This window comes from Panthera leo, chromosome A3, assembly GCF_018350215.1.
Source record: "Panthera leo isolate Ple1 chromosome A3, P.leo_Ple1_pat1.1, whole genome shotgun sequence".
Lineage (NCBI taxonomy): Eukaryota > Metazoa > Chordata > Mammalia > Carnivora > Felidae > Panthera > Panthera leo.
In genome coordinates this window covers 120,759,677-120,779,189 of record NC_056681.1, presented here as the reverse complement: position 1 = coordinate 120,779,189, position 19,513 = coordinate 120,759,677, and the positions used below count along the sequence as shown (strand labels likewise).

General features: G+C 42.0%; 1 protein-coding gene across 1 annotated transcript; it reads left to right on the top strand.

Moving 5' to 3' along the window:
• The first annotated feature begins 889 nt into the window (after positions 1 to 889).
• Positions 890 to 18,741, top strand: FAM228A (family with sequence similarity 228 member A). The gene is given in 7 exon segments (XM_042930343.1): positions 890 to 1,014; positions 3,147 to 3,215; positions 8,180 to 8,267; positions 8,391 to 8,487; positions 8,489 to 8,545; positions 10,968 to 11,001; positions 16,629 to 18,741. Coding segments are annotated over 7 exon segments (594 nt in total). The 5' UTR covers positions 890 to 921; the 3' UTR covers positions 16,785 to 18,741.
• Positions 18,742 to 19,513: the final 772 nt, after the last annotated feature.

Sequence of the window (19,513 nt, the reverse complement as noted above, 5' to 3'; positions counted from 1 at the left end):
GCCACATATTCTCCCCAGGTTTTTCTAACAGTTTTTAGAATATTAAAAAAATTTATTTTGAGTATGATTACACACTTGCTGATTCTGATTCTGCATGGCACCCTCTGGCTCATGTTGAGTCTGACCCCTGGTCTTGGGAAGACACAGTAAGACCTAGAACACAGGAGAGAAGAATTTTGTTTTCCTTAGGCAAAGGGAACCCTAAAAATCATTCCTCTCCTAATTGTAGCCCTAGATCGTGCAGATAAACTGTATGTTCTTTGTAGTATCAATTTAGAAGACGTCTATTCATTTGAAGCCAGTCAAAATGTAGGGTGGTGTTGGTTGGGCAGTTGAAGGCCCCAGGTGGGTGGATATGGCATCTCCTGGGGACCCTCCTCCCCCCTGACCTGCCCTCATCCTTCGCGTCCCCTGCGGGAACAAGAAAAGGGTAGGGCCTGTTGAGGGAAGTGGAGCTTCGAGTTTCAACCCAGTGCTTTGTATGTATGTATGTATGTATGTATGTATGTATGTATGTATGTATGTATTTATTTATTTATTTATTTATTTATTATTTATTCTTTTTTTCTCCCCCCAGTGCTTTGTTTTTAAAAGGACGCCCCCTTTTCCGTCTTGCAATACTCCGTCTGGTGGTGGGTTAGCTGGCTGGGGAGGGGCTTGGGGGTTCTGGAGTCTCTGTCCTGCATCTTGGGGAGCCCACGCCGTCCACCGTGGAGCCCCAGGCTGGGTGGGTGACCCCACAGCAATATGTGGGGGAAGCGTAATTACCCCTTTTGAAACTGAGTCTTGGGGGGTGCCAGGATTTTGTTTTAGTTTGTTTTACTTAGGGACTTTACCACGTGGCAGAGCCAGGATTCAAACTGCTTTCTGCCTTACTAAGTCTCTTCAATTTATTCTCTCCCCTCAGGGATCCTATTATCTATGGCTTCCAAGAAAGTGTCTACCTGTGGTGAACATTTCAGGCCAGAAAAATTAAAAGAATGGCCAGAGCTCGAGTCAGTTGCTTTAATGGAGGTAAAGTAATGTGGCATTTGGGGACGTTATTTTGGTGATGGGACATAAATCCCTTGAGAAGTATTTTGTCTTAGTCACGGTTGGATTCCCTAGAATTAGAACAATGCCTGGCAGAAGCAAGGCACTGTTAAGAATTCACTGAATGGGAATGATCCGGGACCAAATTTGACCAAGAGTGGTTCGAGTGCCCCTGCTGTCGCTCACTAGAGGTTCAGGACACCCACAGGGCGGTACGGTGGGTGGGTACAGGCTGCAGTCTGGGAGCTCTGCCAGCGGAGAAGCCAGGTCTGGGCTCGCCAGTTGATTCTGCTACTTAAGGGTCTGGTAAAGCAATGATTTCCTCATAAAGAAAGTGTCATTATTTTACATGATCCTATAATTTGCCTCACTGTAAAGAAAAGCTCTTGGAGTAGTCCTTTATTTTGCTCCTTTTGCAGTGGTAGCAGTAAAAGTGGTGAGACCTTTAAACATTTGTGTCTGTGCGAGTGCGTGGGCATGAAAAGCTGTGGGTTTCAAAAGTACTGCCAAAAGTCATTAACATCTTCCTTATGTTTTCTGGCAAAATCACAAAGAAAGCTCGGAGCTATGGAAGCCAAAAATGTTTATTTCCTTAAACAAACAAAAAGTAGTTTGAAAATCAGACACATGATCAATATTATATGCTGATAATAGGATGGGTTAAAAAAAATGTGATTTTCCACGATGTTTGTCCAAGTAGATGTTTCTACTTCTCCAAATAAATAGATTGATTTGTTCTAAGTGTATAGTATCAGGGGAAAACACTTAATTGTTTTACATGGTTTTTCAATTGCCGTCTTAAAATGAGTCTAAGGAGTCAAAGCAAAATTCTGCTTACATCAATAAGATAGTTTTATTTTGAAGACCTGAAGAGCTGTCTGAATATTATTTTAGATTTCATGTGTTGCTGTTAAATATATGGGTAACAATGCAACTCTCCTTTTTGAGATTTCTTTTATTCACAGATTTGTTATCTGAGTTTGGGGTCTAGTTTGTTTTGATGCATTCACTTGAAAGAACTGAAAGAAGAGCCAGAGATTGAAAAACATAGTTTTAAGAACCTGTATTATTTTACACTAGTTCTAGGTAATAGCATATTTCTTCCAGATACTGGATTTTTATTGTCTTTCCATTTGTTCCTTCTTAGCCCTATAGGCATAAAAGTTGGACGATCAGTTCATAGTGATCCAGATGAAAAACCCTAAGGTGATAAATATTGAACTTGGGTTCACAGAAAATCGTTTGAAAATTTCTCTTAATAACACAAGAAACAACAGCTGTTGGTGAGGATGCAGACAAAGGGGAACCCTCTGGCACTGATGGCGGGAATGCAAACTGGTTCAGCCACTCTGGAGAGCAGTGCAGAGATTGCTCAAGAAACTAAAAATAGAACATCACCCACCATCCAGCAATTGCACTATTAGGTATTTACTGAAAGGACACAAAAATACAGATTTGAAGGATACATGCACCCTGATGTTTATAGCAGCATTTGTCAACAATAGCCAAACTATGGAGAGAGTCCAAATGCCCATTGACTGATGAATGGATAAAGAAGATGTGGTATATATACACACTGGAATATTACTCAGCTATCAAAAAGAATGAAATCTTGCCATTTGCAATGACATGGATGGAGCTAGAGTGTATTATGCTAAGCAGAATAAATCAGAGAAAGACAAATGCCATATGATCGCACTCATATGTGGAATTTAAGAAACCAAAACAGATGAACATATGGGGAGGGGGAGAGAAGAGAGGGAAACAAACCACAAGAGACTTTGAGTGATAGAGAACAAACTGGGCTGATGGAGGGAGGTGGGTGGGAGACGGGCTAGATGGGTAATGCGTACTAAGGAGTGCACTTGTGATGAGCACTGGGTATTGTATGTAAGAGATGAATCCCTGAATTCTACTCATGAAACCAATATTGCACTGAATGCAAATTAACTAAAATTTAAATTAAAATTTTCCTTAATAAAAATGTTACAAAATATTCTTTGAGGTATAAGCAGTAGATTTACAGTAAAAGTATTGGTAAAATACAATGAATTTTGTCATTCTGTTTTGTTTCTTTAGGATTTACATCCTGACATTCAGTTCTGTAATTTTAGGTGTTAGCTAGAGAAGACATTGATGAAGGTGTACATGCAATATTATTTAGAGAAAATTACATTGCCAAGGTAAGAGTTGGCTACAGCCTGGATTCTAAGTATGTTCCAGGTAAGCAAGAGTGGTGCAGAGCAACATGGCTAAGAGGATGTCACTGTGTCACAGAGATTCATTTTGCTGAGAGAATGAACCTCCTCTGGTTGATCTGCTTATACAACATAGATCTGAAATTGTGCCACCTCCTTGCAGGGTCACTGAGAGGTCTGGATTCCTAGATCTGCCCGTAAAGGATCTGAGAGATCGTTCTAAGAGCTCCCCCTCTTTGTTCTGGTACTGAATGGAAATTCTTTCTGACTAAAACCTATTTCTCATATGTTCCCACATCGAAAAGGGGATATATAAAACCACCAGAAATAGTATTTAAGGGTAATGTCCAATTGTACTCAGAGTTACTATGAAATTAATAAAGTTAAAGGAGTTTTCATTTTAATGAGATTGAAATTTGGTGTTACAGTGGTACTTTAATGTTTGTGTTCTAATTTACAAAGGAAGTTCACGTATATTTTCAGCTAAGCATCAAAAAGAGGTAGGTGGGGGGTGCCTGGGTGGCTCAATGGGTTAAGCATGTGACTCTTGGTTTCGACTCAGGTCATGATCCGGTCATATTTGAGCCTGGCAGTGTGGAGCCTGCTTGGGATTCTCTGTCTCTTCTCTCTCTGCCCCCCGCCCCCCACTTGCTCTGTCTCTCTCAAAAAAATAAAAAGAGCGGGGGACGCCTGGGTGGCTCAGTTGGTTGAGCGCCGACTTGGGCTTAGGCCATAATCTCATGGGGAGTTCGAGGCTTGTGTCAGGCTCTGTGCTGACAGTGCAGAGGCTGGAGCCTGCTTCTGATCCTGTGTCTCCCTCTCTCCCTGCCCCTCCCCCTGCTCGTGCTCTGTCTCTCTCTCTCTCAATAATAAACATTAAAAAAAAAGGTAGGTGGGATTACCCTCCTATAGATTCAGACAGAGGTGCTGGTTGGTATTAAGTCTAGCGCTCTTTCTACTCTACCAGTTTTGTCACAGACTTTGATGATGAAGGCTAGAGACATGCAGTGGGTGACAGGAATGCTTTGAAATCCTTAAAAAAAAAAAAAAAAAAAAAGGAGTTTCATGAGTTAGAAGTGGTTTGAATGTAGTTTAATCTCCAGGCACACTTCTGCTTTAGAACATTTCATGGGTTCTTCCTGCTCTATGCTCTCAGGTTCCCCTCCTGAACTTTATTATGTTCTTTGATTATCTTATGCTAGGACCTTGCAACCCAAATGTGTTGAGAGTTTAAAAGTGGGAACAAGTGTTTCTCCCCCTTATTCAAATGACAATAAATGGAAACCTTAATAATTTGTTTTCCTTGTTTGTATCATTTCATTAAAGACTGGATATGTATTTTCAGCATCTGGATACTTTTAAGGAAAGAAGAGGAGAGGTGTTACATAAAAAATGGATTGAAAATGTTGCAGAGCCTGTTCAGAGAATTGCAGAAAAAGTAATTTCATATGGAGGGTTGGAGAAAATGAAACAAGAGAATCTTGAATGTCTTTTAAAGTGCACAAATAAAATGGTACTGAGAGTTCTTTGTTTTCTTAATAAAGTATACTTTAAAGAGTTGGGCCAACATTTTCACTGGTTATTATGCAAACAGACCTGACATTATTTTTGTATTTAAGATGAATTCACAGAATTGTAATACAGCTTACTACATTTTTAAACCTGGAGTTTCAGAAGGAAGGAATAAAAGTATTGATTTGGAACTAGATTTATCAGGAATGCTTTTAAGTAAATGTAAAGAGAATAGCAGTAGCTTAAATCATAAGGACATTTATTGTTCACTTAACAAGAAATTGATGGGTAGGTGGTCTAACTGTGGGTTTTGGCAGTGTAGCAATGTCATTTATCACCCAGGTTTTTTTCCTATAATTCTTTTCTGCTATCCTTAATATTTTTGTTTTTTCCTCCTCATTCTTACATTTGTAAGCACATTTGGTTACTTACAGCTTCAGGTGTTAGGTCTGTGCTCAAGACAGGAAGAAGGGGTAAGGAGTGGTGCCAGGGTACCTTTATCTTATACCTAATCCTTTGATCTGGAAGTAAAGAGTCCCCAGAAGCTCCTAGCAGATTTCCCCTTAGATCCTCTTTGCCATAAATGGGCCACATTGCAAGTCCTAGCTAGAAGCAGGGCCAGGAAAGAGAGCGTAAGGCATTCTAATCTTTCAAGTAGGAAGAGAGCAAGGGAGAAAGGGATTCCATGCTATTCAGTCAGTCAACCATTAGGTGTAGGGACCATAGCTTTCTACATACTGTTCCTCAATTTGGCTTTATAAAAGAATAAAATTTTGCTGATGCTTTTAGAAATTTTTCTGTTTTAACCTTGAGGTCAGGACCCTCTTTTGGAATTTAGGTCTGCCTAAGTTCCCAGGTACTTACTGGAGATCTAGCATAGTTTGCCTGGAAAGTTAGAGTATTGATTTGGTGAGCAAAATTTCTGGATATGAACATTAAATACTTCTTTCTAAGCACTCTAAGAGGCAGAGATCAGTGTCAAATCCAGGTGTCTTTGAAACCAAAGTGCACAGGCTTACAGTTCTGCTCAGAAATGTGATTGTACAAGTACAGGATGGGGAAGCCATGCCTTAGAAAAGGCATGTGTTGAAGTCTGAGTGGTTAAAAAAAAATTATTTTTTAATGTTTATTTTGAGAGAGAGAGAGAGAGAGAAAGAGAGAGTGCGAGCAGGGGAAGGGCAGAAGGAGGGAGATAGAGAATCTGAAACAGGCTCCAGGCCCTAGCTGTCAGCACAGAGTCCAACATGGGACTCAAACTCACAAACTGTGAGATCATGACCTGAACCAAGGTCAGATGCTTAACCAACTGAGACACCCAGACACCCCTGGAGTGGTTTTAAATGACAGTAAATTCAATGTGAGTTGACTATGGGAGCGGACTTCTAAGAAAACATCTGGGCTCTTAGGCTGTATTGAGGGAGGCAGTGCTTGGAGTGGGAAGCATCAAAGTCCACCCTGTTGCTATCTTGTCACTCCTGATTCACACTGTAGAGGGGATCTTCAGCAGTTGCAGAACCTTTAGAAGAGGGTGGAAGCTTGACAACATCTCCTGGGAGGAAAAGTGGGAAGAAATATGGGTTATTTAGTCAGAGGAAGAAATGACAGGAAGGGGGATGAAAACTTGAAACATTTAAAAGACTGATGGGTGGGTGATGGGTAGATAAATTTTGTGTTGTTTTGAGGTAGAGTATTAGTGTCTCCAGTGCCAAGGCAGATTTCAACTCAGTCTAAGGACAGACTGGTGGTTAGAATGACCAAAAGAGTACTTGGCTGGCAGAGCAGAAAGTTCTCAGACTAAGGCTAGTTGATGACTTCAGACTAAACTTGATGATTACTACCCCCAGAAGGTGGTGAGCTGTCTCTGCAGTCTAAATTACTTCTGAAGTTTCTTCTAACCCTTTGAATCTATGATTTTCTATAAAAACAGAATAAAGCATTTGGCTTTTTTGAATCTTGCAAAACACATTGTATACAGTGATTTGCTCTTAGGTGTATTTTTTTTTCTAAAGGAAATTGTATTTGGAAATCTTTATGATCCTGAAGTATACAACCCTTTTTATATGACAAAAAAAGGACCCAAATTATGGAAAGGTAAGTAAGTTTCATTATTCATTCATTCATTCATTCATTCACTCTTAGAAGCTCTGGGGTTGGGGAAAACCTAGTCATTTTAGAAGTCTTCTAGTTATCCTGTATTCATTAAAGAAAGTCCATAAAAGCATTTCCTCTGAGTTTTAGATTAGGAACCCAAAGTAATTTTACCTACTGGGAAAATTACATGTGTGTGTGATAATGTTTCTGCTCATTCATTCTTCCATTCACATTTAGCAAACTGGAAAGGAAGACATGGGCAGCAAGACATGGGTGTGACAAGTGTCACAGAATTAGTACAGGGAGCAATGGCCTGAGAGGCAGAGCTCCTTTCTGTGAAAGGTGGAAGGAGGGATGCAGAAAAGGCTGCCCAGAGAACTAGTAGTTGGGCCTGTAACGAGTGTTCACGTTTTAAACTTGTCAATATAGGAGTTAAAATTTTGAGATGTAGATTCAGGTTTTTTACTCCTGTGTAGGAAAAGTACCCACCAGGTATCATAAGTTATTTAAAAATATGTGTGTGGCTCTGAAGAAAGAAGTTGTTGGTTTTGCTTCTCTCGGAAAACCAAGGCAGATCACTGTTATGAAGATAAGAAGGTTCCTTTGGCTCTGAGAGACTCGCTAATATGGTGTTGGTTAGTCATTTTGCTGCCTTGCTTATCCAGTAATTGTTTACCTCATACATACTTTGGGGACCAGCATTGGGCCAGGTGTATGGGGGAAAATAAAGAAGGGGAAAATGGTTTCTAGTCTAAAGCCTAAAGTTAGGAATGGGGAGGAGAAAACCACCTCTCTCCACAACCTCTGTACCCCAGCTTCTCGACACTCACCCACACTGAGGTTTACCTGCCCTCCTGTTCTCACAGACCCTTAAAGACTGGTTGTCAGCTCTCCCAGGAGCACTCTTACTCCCAGGCCACTCACTGCCTTGCGCTCCTAAAGCATCCTCTTCTGATACCTCTCATGACTAGATTGTCACTGTATATGATTTTCTGTTCTAGACAGAGAGGTTCTTGAGGATAGGAACTCACTGGGAGGTGGCACCCAGTGGTGTCAGCACATATTTATTGACTGGTGCACTGATGCAGTAGAAGTCTTGATGGAGTGTGCTACTTCTATCGGGAGGCCCTCCTTCCAGTCAGCCACTTATGACTCAATGAAATGTCCTAATGTGAGACAGATAACCTTTACCCTTTCCCTGCTCTATGGGTTGACATTATTCATGGGTCGACATTATTCATGGGTCATTAATCTTTGGTGTACAGTAAGGTCATACTCGAATGCTTCAGACAGACTTAGAGAGCTTAATACAAAGCACTTGGATCCTCGAAATTATTTTCTTGTAGGTTATGTTGCCTTTGTTTTGTGATTCCCTGTTTAGAAGATGGCAAGAGATGGATGAAGAGAAGAGAGCTGTTTTTCAAAATAAGACAGGTATTTTGTGATCATTGGGCCTTATTTTTAGAGACTTATAATTGTCCGGTGATTTCCTACCAGAAGAGTGACTAAGTTGACATTAAGACTGTTGATTTAGATTTTTTTTTTATCTTCCTATAGGAAAACGATATACCTTAAAAGAATGTAAAGACCTAGAGAAGGCCAGGCTTTATGTCACATTGCCCCATTTCACTTTTACTCTACATGATGTTATTCTAAGAGTGGCATAAAGCCTCTGCGAGATCTGTGAGAAACAAAACACCTAGTAAATGCAGGTAAGGGTGCACTAAATGAATGGATCCTTTTACCATCTCCATTGTTTGCCTTTTACAGAATGTCATGTGGTTAGAATCGCACAGTATAGCTATAGCCTTTTCCAGATTTTACCTTTATCCTTAGAGGATGTTTTCACAGGATTAAGAATATTAGGTTGGCAATTCTTTTTCTTTCTTTCTTTCTTTTTTTAAGTATTTATTTATTTTGAGAGAGAGGTAGAGAATGAGCAAGGTAGGGGCAGAGAAAGAGAGAGAGGGGAGACAGAAGATCCAAAGCAGGATCTCTGCTGACAGCAGAGAGCCTGATGTGGGGCTTGAACTCATGAACCATGAGATCATGACCTGAGCTGAAATGGGACGCTTAGCTGATTGAGCCACCCAGGCACCCCAGCAATTATTTTTCTTTAACACATATCCCACTGTATTTTAAAAAATGTTTATTTATTTTGGAGAGAGAGAGAGCGCACGCAAGCAGGGGAGGGGCAGAGAGAGATGGAGACACAGAGTCCGAAGCAAGCTCCAGGCTCTGAACTGTCAGCACAGAGCCCAGTGGGTTCATGGGGCTCGAACCCATGAACTGTGAGATTATGACCTGAGCCAAAGTCTGACACTTAACCCACTGAGCCACCCAGGCACCCTTGTATTTTTTTATTCTAGACAGAAGATAGTTTTATTTTATTTTAAATTTATTTATTTATTTTGAGAGAGATAGAAAATGGGCAGAGGGGCAGAGAGAGAGAGAAGAGAGAGAATCTCAAGCAGGCTCTGCGCTGTTAGCTCAGAGCCTAATGCAGGGCTGGATCTCATGAACCAAGAGATCATGACAGGAGCCCAAATCAAGAGTTAGATGCTTAACTGACAGAGCCACCCAGGTGCCCCTCCCCAGAAGATAGTTTTGATCAGCATACAGGAGCTTGATAAAAAAATCCATCCACACCTGTAGGATAACAGCCCACTTTTAAAAACTGGTCCCAGTACACTGACCAAATTTCCCAGTGAGTATTACTAATAGCAAATTTATTTATTTTTCTTTTTCCTCTCATAACTACTTTAAAGATTTTTTTCCCACAGACATTTTAGTTTATTTTTTAATAACTATTTTAATCACCCAGTGCTCATCACAACAAGTGCACTTCTTAATCCTCATTACCTATTTAACCCATCCCCTAACCCACCTACCCTCTGGTAACCATCAGTTCTCTATAGTTAAGAGTTTGGGGGTGCCTGGGTGTTCAGTCATTTGAGAGTCCAGTTCTTGATTTTGGCTCAGTTTCTTGATTTTGTCCAGTTCTTGATTTCATGATCCCAGGGTTGTGGGATTGAGCCCCTTGTTGAACTCCACGCTGAGCATGGAGACTGCTTAAGATGCTCTCTCCCCAAGAAGAGGTGGTATGTATGTATGTATGTATGTATGTATGTATGTATATGTATGTACGTGGATGGAACTGGAGGGTATTATGCTAAGCGAAATTAGTCAGAGAAAGACAAAAATCATATGACTTCACTCATATGAGGACCCTAAGACACAGGGCAGATGAACATAAGGGAAGGGAAGCAAAAATAATATAAAAACAGGGAGGGGGGACAACACATAAGAGACTCTTAAACTGGAGAACAAACAGAGGGTTACTGGAGGGGTTGTGGGAGGGGGGATGGGCTAAATGGGTAAAGGGCACTAAGGAATCTACTCCTGAAATCATTGTTGCACTATATGCTAACTAATTTGGATGTAAATTAAAAAAAACAAAAACGTAGATCTTTAAAATATTTTCTTTATTTTCTGTCAAATGTCAAGTTTCATTTAGCAAATCTTAAGAATAGTGTATAAAATATGTATTATAGCATAAACAAATGATGAATAAAAATGCAAAAAAAAAAAAAAAAAGATTCTCTCTCCCTGTGCCCCTCTTCCCTGCTTGTGCTCTCTCTAAAAAAAAAAAGAAAAGAAAAAAAAAAAAAAAAGAAAAAGTTTCCTGATAAAAAAAAAAAAAAAGAGTATTTCTTGGTTTGTCTCTCTCTCTTTTTTCCCCCCATTGCTCATTTATTTTTTTCCTTAAATTCCACCACGAGTGAAATCATATGGTATTTTTCTCTCTCTGACTTATTTCACTTAGCATTATATTCTCTAGGTCCATCTATGTTGTTGTGAATGGCAAGATTTCATTCTATTTTATGGTTGAATGATTCCATTGTATGTATGTATATATACACCACATCTTCTTTATTCATCTATCAGTGGACACTTGGGCTGCTTCCATATCTTGGCTATTGTAATTAATGCTGCTATAAATATAGGCATGCACATATCCCTTTGAATTAGTGTTTTTGTATTCTTTGGGTAAATACCCAGTAGTGCAATTGCTGGATCATAGGGTGGTTCTCTTTTTAACTTTTTGGGGACCCTCCATCCTGTTTTCCACAGTGGTGCACCAGTTCGCATTTCCACAATGCGAACTGTAAGAGGGTTCTCCTTTCCCCACATCCCTACTAATACCTGTTGTTTCTTGTGTTGTTGATTTTAGCCATTATGACAGGTCTGAGGTGATATCTCATTGTAGTTTTGATGTGCATTTCCCTGATGATAAATGATGAACATTTTCACATATCTGTTGGCAATCTGTATATCAGGAATAAACTCCACTTGATTGCAGTGAATAATTTTTTCAATGAACTGTTGAATTCGGTCTGTTAATATTTTGCTGAGGATTTTTGCATCTACATTCTTGTGTGGGTGGGTGGGTGGTGTCTTTATCTTGTTTTGATATCAGGGTAATGGTGGTCTCATAGAACGAATTTGTAAGTTTTCTTTCCTTATCTATTTTTGGAATAGTTTGTCTCCTCCCCATATTTTAGGTATATGGTGTCATATTTGACATCCTTTTATTTTGTGAACTCCTTGACTGAGTTTTACAGAAATATTCATGTTTACTGGTTTTATGTTTCCTGCCTTCATACTGTCACTTTTGGTCTTTCCACTCAGAGTCCCCTTTAATATTTCTTGCTGGGCTGGTTCAGTGGCCATGAACTCCTTTAGTTTTTGTTTGTCTGGGAAACTCTTTACCTGTCCTAGTCTTGCTAGATAGAATATTCTTGGCTGCAGGTTTTTCCCAGTCAGCACTTTAAATATATCATGCCACTCCTTTATGGTTTGGAAAGTTTCTGCTGAAAAATCCACTGATAGCCTTATGGGGTTTCCTTTGTATGTAACTATCTTTTTTGGATTACTGCATTTAATTTTTTTTTATTACTATATTTTGCCACCTTAATTACAATGTCTTGGATATGTTTTGTTGATTTTGTCGGGGGGTTTCTCTGTGCCTCCTGGATTAGATGTTTCCTTCCCCAGATTAAGTAAATTTTCAGCTATTATTTCTTCAAATAAATTTTATGCCTCCATTTCTCTCTCTCTTCTTCTTGTGGGACTCCTATTATATGAGTGTTATTACATTTGATTGAATCACTGAGTTCCCTAAGTCTATTCTCATTTTGCATAATTCTTTTTTCTCTCTTTTCAACTTGATTCTCTTCATTACTCTGTCTTCCGGGTCATTAATTCATTCTTCTGCTTCTTCCAGCCTGCTGTTCATTCCATCGAGTGTGTGTTTCATTTTGTTTACTGAACCCTTTATTTCTGCTATGTTATTCTTATCTCTGTGTTAATGGTCTGATATCCTCCATTGTTTTCTCTTCCAGTGTGTATCCTTATGACCATTACTTTAAATTCTCCATCGGCCATATTACTTATATCTGTTCCATTTAGATCTCTGGCCATGGCCTTGTCCTGTTCTTTCATTTGGGACAAAGTCCTCTGTCTTCTCATTTTGTCTAAGTCTGCCTGTTTCTGTGTGTTGGGAAAGTCAGCTATGCCTCTTGTTCTTGAGGTTAATGGTTTTATGAAGAAGAGATCTTATAGTGCCCTGCCATGCCATGTCTCCTGTGTACTAGGGCCTAGCAGTTCCAGGGGTGTCTCCAGTGTATGGTGTCTGTGCTCTGCTGTTTTGTTCTGCCTGCTTTATCCTTCAGGCCAGTTGTCTCCATAGTCTCTCTTTGCCTGTTGTGGGCAGTGCTTGGTCTCTGGTCTTAATGTGATGTGTTTTAACTAGGTGTGCCCTGTCTGCTTGTTAAATGAGCTCTGTCACCACCGCCCCTGGAACTGAGGCTCTGCAAAACTCCCAGGTCAGGAAATGTGGTTTGGGCAGAGATTTGGGCCCATCTTCTGCTGCACTGGGACTGAGGCAAGCATGACTTTAGAAAGGGCAGTTCCACTGAAGCATGGGGTGTGACAGGGGTTGGTGTAAGCAAGTTAGGTAGGGAGTATTTGTGCTGTGCTGGGTCCCACAGGTATATCTGTGCTTTTGCTGAAGGGTAGGGGAGGGAAATGGCACCTGCCAATTCCTTGGTTCCTGGAGGAGTCTCTCTGTGAATGCTGCTTCTCTGGGACACGCCCTGATAGGAGCAACTGATCTCCCCACTGTGTGCCCCAGGTGCTCTTGAGGTTGTTGTTTCCATGCTGTATATCTGCAAGTTGTTTGCCCTGCCTTCTCTCCAAGAGCATTCCTGATGTCCTCTGAGATTTTCCAGAGCCAAGAACACTGACCTTTAAAACTCCAGGCTTTAAGTCCCACTGGTTGCAAGAACTCATGAAATTTGGCCCCTCCTGCTTTCCAAGCCAATTACTATGGGGATTCATTTTCCCCCTGTGGGCTCCCCTGTTAGTCTGGCTCTCATCCTTTTCCACTACCATGGCTCCCTTCCCACTGGCCATGATCTGTTTCTCTCCCAGACTGTGTCTCTGCATTTCTTACTTTCTTTGATGTGGCTCTTCTCTGCCTTTAGTTGTGGAGTTAGTTCTGCCAGTCTTCAGGTCAATTTTTGGGGTATTTAGGATGATATGATAGTTGTCTAGTTGTATTTGTGAGATGAGGTGAGTTTAGCCTCCTTCTACTCTACTGCCATCTTCCCCTTCCTCCTATCCCGTTGTCTTTTACTCTTTCAGTTGAAAACTCAGCTGCTGGCCTCACTGTTGATCCTTTGAAGAAAATTGTCTTTTTCTCTGGAGGTTTTTAAAATTTTCTTATTGTCTGATTTTCTGTAGTTTTATGAATTGCTTTTTATCTTTCCTACTTGGAATCCATAGGTCATCTTGTACTTGTAAACTGATGTCTTTAATCAGTTCTGGTGATTATTACCTCTGCCATATTCTCTCTCTCCTCTTTCTGGTACTCCCGTTAAATATATTTTAGATTTTCTCACTATCTCACTGCATCCTCACTGTCTCTTACCACTTTTTTTGTGTATTTTCCATCTTTTTTGTTACTTTATATTTGATTCTAGATATTTTAATAATTTCTCTTCAGTTGTATCTAATACTCTCTTGTTAAACCTATCAATGAATTATTTTTAGTTGTTTTATTTTTATAGTTCTAGCTCTAGCATTTTATTTTTCTTTTTCAGGTAGGTTTTGGGGAAGGCTGTCTGGAATCAGGGCCTGGAGTATCTCTATCCTCTACTGGGACCCTATCTCAATGCACTGCTTGACTTGCCTGCCACTAGGAGGGAGTTGAGAACAAGGTTAACTACCCACCTGCCAAGATCACAACCAGGCCTGGGAGAAAAAAATCCACAAAAGAAATGCTGAGACCATGGAGAAGTGTGTGTACCCTGCTACCTGAGGTTGGCAAATTCCCCCAGTGGAGAAAATAGCCAGAGATTGCCAGCTCATTCTGAAAGAGCTGTCTCCTCTCTGAAAATTTCCAATGACTTTAAAATTACAAAAAAATTTTTTTCCTAGGGTGGGGCAGTAAATATTCTGTTTTTCTAGTTGTTGCAGCAAGAGTGTTGGCCTGTGCAAAGTTCTAAATCCTATATAAAACATGGAAGTCCTGTCATGCTCTCTTGACATTTCCCCTTTTTAAATAAATTGTTATTTATTTATGAGAGAGAGAGTGAGTGAGCAGGGGAGGGGCAGAGAGAGATGGACACAGAATCTGAAACAGGCTCCAGACTCTGAGCTGTCAGCGCAGAGCCTGACATAGGGCTTGAACCCATGAACTGTGAGATCATGACCTGAGCTGAAGTCAGATGTTTAACCGTCTGAGCCACCCAGGTGCTCCAGCATTTCCTTTTTATCTTTCATCCAGAGTTTTACTGGAGTGAACAGTGCTACTTGCTGTTTCCCCTTCTGATTTGGAAGTTTTATGTTTTATTTCTTGGCTTGTTTATACATTTTAACAAACAATTTAGACTTCAATAATTATATAACTTCCCATCTTCCAGCAAGACAAAGGCTTTGTTTTGCTTTATTTCCTCATCCCCACTTTGTAGCTCCTCAGCTCCTTAAGTGGTATTCTGCCCTTTAATCTGGTATCCTCCAGTGAATTCTCCACCTAGCAGCTGGAGGAATGTCTTTGAAGTGATGGAACTTCTCCAGTCAAAAACCCTTCAGTAGCTTCCCATAACTTTTACAATAAAGTCCAGACACTTACCATAGCACATAAGGTGCTCCCTGGGCCTTGCCAGCCTTTCTGGCTTCATCTAAAAATATCCCTTTCCCTTAAGGAAAAGAAGTATAAATAAACTACAAAAATATCTGGGTCAAATCAGCACAGTTATAACTCCCTGACCTGCCATGTTGTTTCATGGCTTTGTTCCATTTTATTACTGGCCATTGTGATCCAGGCAAGAGAGGGAATTATCACATGGTGTGATACCATTACACCCTCCATCTGCTTTTTCCCACCCCAGCAAGCCCATTGAGGGCAGGGACTGTGTCTTATTTATCCTGGTGTTCCCAGCACTTAGCTGGAATGCAGTAGAGGATGAGTAAATGCTTGTTGAATGAAGGAAGAAAGGAAGGAAGGAAGGAAGGAAGGAAGGAAGGCAAGAATGAATGCAGGAATGAATGGAGGAATGAAGGAGAAAGCTGCTTTCCCTCCATAGGTCTGGGCTTCTCTGGGCGGTGCTGGAAACCCTCTGGGAGGACACACCTGGAAGTGTGTTCACATGGCCGCTCAGTAAAGTAAGAAAAGGACTTAAAGACAAGGTGTCTATGTTAGTCAGAGACAGTGTGATTATGAAAAGCAGAATTCTCAAGTTAAAAAAAAAAGGAAGAAGGAACCTAGGTAGGTTAGAAATCACTGGTCTGTTACAGAAGCCATGGTCAGTGTCTCAGTTCGTTTGACTCCTGTAACAGAATGCCAGAGATTGGGGGGGGGGGGGGGGGGGGGGGCTTATAAACAACAGAAATTTATTTCTCACAGTTGTGGAGGCTGGAAAGTCCAAGATCATGGTAGTGGCAGATTCAGTATCTGGTGGGGACCCACTTTCTTGTTCTTAGATGGCACCTTCTTGTTGTGTTCTCACATGTTGGGAAGGGTGAGGGAGTTTTCTAGGGTCTCTTTTATAGGCGCACTAATCTTATTCATGAGGGCTCTGCCTGCATGACCTAATCACCTCCCCTAAACCCCACATCTTAATACCATCACATTGGGGGCTAGGTGTCAACATATGAATTTTGGGGGGACACATTCAGACCATAGCAGTCAGGAGGACAAACAGGCTGCTTACAGGACTAAGAGCCATGTTCTTTCCTCTTCGGGACTATGTGGCTTTCATCAGAGCTTCTTTGTGAACCTACTTCCTTACTTTCTCTGCTTTCTTATGCATGTGCTGGAAAATGGATGCCCCAGGCCTGCCTGAGTTTCTGGTTTGAGCAGTGACAGACTGCCTGGAAGCCACCCTATCCCACTTACAACTCTAGGGGTTGAGGCTCTGGCCCAGGTGCCTCAGCCACGCCCAGAGAAGGGTCACATGACTCACTGCCTACCTAATGGTTGTGCCAACAGGGGTGTGTGTTGGGGGGGGTGGTGAGACTGATACATGGACAGCCACCAAGTGATGTCTACTCAGTCCTTCCTTTTCATGAAGTATGAGTTTGCTAACTTAATTTGCAGCAATTATTGAATAATACAATTGTTTGTATGGAGTTGAAATACTTTTTTGTTTTTCTTTGCAGTCCTGAGAAACTTATCTGTTCAGAAAATAAATATCTGCCTGATGAAGAGAATGAGACTACTGACCTAAGACCATTTTTGAAAGGCAATTTCATTCCTCAAAGCTCAGCCAGGAGAATGGAAGGGAAGAGAGGAATTGTGTGGTGAGCAGAGATCTGGGGGAGCAGGGCTGGGATGGTACAAGTTGCAACATGCACAAGATGACAGGCATTGATTTTGGAATTTGAGCCGTTGACACATCCCTCCTTGTGACACAGGTTCCCCAGGGTAGAGAAGGCAGGAGGCAAAAAAGGGAGTGGAAAGGAGGTTGCAGAAGATTTACTTCATGCACAGGAAATGGTGGGGTTGCCTCTGGGCTTGGTGCTGCTGTGCCCTGTGGCAGGGAGTCTGGGGTTTGGAAACTCAGAAAAGGTGCACATAGTGGGACCCCGGAACCTGCTTTGGAGGACAGATTGTGTCCTCACGAGGTGAGAGAAATCCTGGTCAGAGAAATTTTCAGAGAAAATTTTCCCCGAATTTTTGCTCCTCTGCCATTTTCCTACCATTTATACATCCACACCAGACCAAAAAAAAAAAAAAAAAAAAAAAAAACAAAAGAAAAAAGAAAAATCTGTTCTCCTTAGTGCAGTCACAGTAGGTAGGAATCTTCTGAAATTTATACTAAAAAAAATTAGGCCAAATGATGGTTTACACACGTAAAAGTTATTTATTTAATCATAAAAGTTGTTTTATATGCAAGCATTTTCCATGCACAGATTTCTCATCCTGAGCTCACAATCTGACTGGCACATGTATAGCTCTTGCTCGCTTTTCCCTTCCATCCTCTCGTCTCCCACATCCCATATCCTAACGCCTTTGGGTGCTTGGGAGTTGTAAGGGTTCGTGGGTGTCTTAAGTGCAGCGGATCTGTGTGTTCACTGACCTTCCCACTGCTGCCTCCATCGCAAAGAGTGTGAAAATCTTGTCAGATAGGTTGTTAACCCAGGTCCCACCCAATCCCATTGTTTTCCCTAGTCTCTCAAGAGAGAAATGGATTTTCCTAAATGGGAGAATGGAAGTTTCCATTCCACTTTCCATTCCACAGCAATTTTCTCTGTGAATAACTGAGAGCCAAGCCCCTCTGTCAGATCTGGATGGGACTGTAGTCAGCTCTGCCCTTCTGGAAGGGTAGCCTCACTGCTATCACCAGGAGAGCCAAACAATGGAATCTGGTTTACACACAATAGAAGTTTATTTCTCCTTCATGTACCAGAACAGGTTAGGTCAGCAGGGTGTCAGGCTGTCCCTCTTTCATGAGTTTGGCTGATGGAACCTTTGTCATCTTCAGTGCCTGGCTTCCAAGCTTGCCCTGGGGAACCTGAAAAGGGAAGAGGTCATGGAGGAGTTCTCCCTGGGCATGAAGTGTAGGTGGGCCAGGTCTCACATGTTCCACTGGGGAGGACATGGCTGTCCCTAACTGCAGGGGGAGGGTGCTGGGAGAAGTAGCCTCTGCTGCTCTGAGCACAATGGCAGGGACAGCAGGTGTTCTGTGGACAGCTAGTCACCTCCGCCCTACCATGGAGAGGTCAGTACTGTGTGGAGTCCAAAGACATGGGAAGCCTTGGCTGAGAGTTGCAGAAACCAAAGAGAGTAGGGGAGAGGTGAGGAGAGGGCTGCCTGGAAGGTCTCAGCTCAGGCAGGAGGGTGGAGTGTTGGGTGGGATCCACTGGGGCCTTCTTCTCTGCCCCAGTCAGCCCCTCTTCCCTGCCCTACACTGAGCACTTCCCTTCTGTTCACAGGTTCGAGGTGCCAGACAGCACAGACCACAACCCTGGGTGCCTGGGGAAGGCCAGTGTAGGTGGGGGTCACAGCCCGTGTTAAGAAGAGTGATGATGGCAAAAGTCCTGGGGCGGCACCCGGCCTCCCTGCAGCTGGGGTTCAGGCATGGCTGCCGGGAACAGTGCCATCTGTAAGGAGGCCATGGTAATAAAGCTTCGCTGAGTTTTACTTCCTCATTTGTGTGCCAACAGTTAAAATGCTGCCAACGGGTTTTCTCTCTCCAGAAGTGTGAGATGTTGCAAGCAGTAACAAACAATAATAGTTACTGTTTATTGAGCTGTTGTGAACTAGGAACTGTGTGAGATATTTTTATATATTAAAAAAAAAAATTTTAAGTTTAGTTATTTATTTTGAGAGAGAGAGAGTACTAGTGGAGGAAGGGCAGAGGGAGACAGGGAGTGAGAATCCTAAGCAGGCTCCATACTGTCAGCAAAGAGCCCGATGGGGGGCTTGAACTCACGCACCGTGAGAACACGACCTGAGCTGAAATCAAGAGTTGGAAGCTTAACTGACTGAGCCACCCAGGAGCCCTGGAACTGTGTGAGGTATTTATATTCATGTAAAAGTTTTCACAGCAAAGTTACAGCTTGATCTCCCCTTACGTGAAGCTTGGAGAGGGGTTGAGTAACTTGTTCAATGTCAGCTGCACGGCTGAAAGTGGTGGTGGTCTCGATTCCAAGTCTAAGCCGTCTAGTGCCAAAGCACCGGTCCGATCGCCAGAACACACACCCCACTCAGACTCTGTCATGTCAGTCAAATTGCTCAGGGTTTCGGTCCCTTTCAGAGAGTGGTTATCCTGTTGGCGTGCCGCAGAGTCCTGATTCTGAAGAGCACTGGGGGGTGGGGGAGGGGGTCGGTGGTGGCTTGCTGGGCATCTCTCCTATCTGCTCAGTCCTTCTCCAGGGGACGCAAGGAGTCTAAGGGCACACCCTCCTCCCTCATCCTTCAGAAAATTAGGCTCACGTTTCAGTCAGGAGAGAACTTCATTTCTTAAGAGGCAGAGCTGCAGTCCCAGGTCAACACAGGTGACTGGAGTTGTGAGGAGCATGGACATTGAATGTCCTCTGGGGTTTTGTAGAAGTCTGACTCACCTCCTGCAGGCTCCTCTGTCCTAAATCTGAAAAGAACCCTGACACAT